At 60.9% G+C, this 488-nt stretch overlaps 1 protein-coding gene across 1 annotated transcript in view; it reads right to left on the reverse strand.

Moving 5' to 3' along the window:
* The window catches only part of LHPP (phospholysine phosphohistidine inorganic pyrophosphate phosphatase), a gene marked incomplete at its 5' end in the record, with an annotated part of 26,068 nt that overhangs the window by 16,980 nt on the left and 8,600 nt on the right, over nt 1–488 (reverse strand). The window contains one exon of the mRNA XM_014528846.1: nt 3–65. Within this exon, the coding sequence (XP_014384332.1) occupies nt 3–65 (63 nt within the window). The remainder of the gene's footprint in view (nt 1–2; nt 66–488) is intronic.

A 488-nucleotide genomic window follows, 5' to 3' on the forward strand; every position in this document is an offset into this window, starting at 1 on the left:
GCCCGCATCCCGCACCGCTGCGCCCCGCCGACGTCGCCCACGATGTCGTCTCCGATCATGACGGCCTGTCACACAGAAGCCATGTCAGGTGTCAGTCCTTGTTTGACATCATAAACTGCTTGATGTTTAAAACCACCATCCTAGCCTGGCTGGTGTGGCTCAGGGGTGGAGCGCCGACCTATGAGCCAGGAGGTCAGGGTTCGATTCCCGGTCAGGGCACAGGCCCGGGTTGTGGGCTCCATCCCCAGTGTGGGGCGTGCAGGAGGCAGCCGATCCATGATTCTCATCATTCATGTTTCTGTCTCCCTCTCCCTTGCTTTCTGAAATAAATTAAAGAGAAAAACAGAACTTCCCCCTTACGAGGACACCGGTGGGCGTGGCCCAGGCAGTGACACCGGGACCTGGGCCCGGGAGGGAGGGCTCTGGTGGAGGAGCCGCCGCTGGGATTCTGCCTGATGGTCCGATGCCCAGGCCCAGGCCAAGCCTGG

Source organism: Myotis brandtii, unplaced genomic scaffold (assembly GCF_000412655.1).
Source record: "Myotis brandtii unplaced genomic scaffold, ASM41265v1 scaffold656, whole genome shotgun sequence".
Classification (NCBI taxonomy): Eukaryota; Metazoa; Chordata; class Mammalia; order Chiroptera; family Vespertilionidae; genus Myotis; species Myotis brandtii.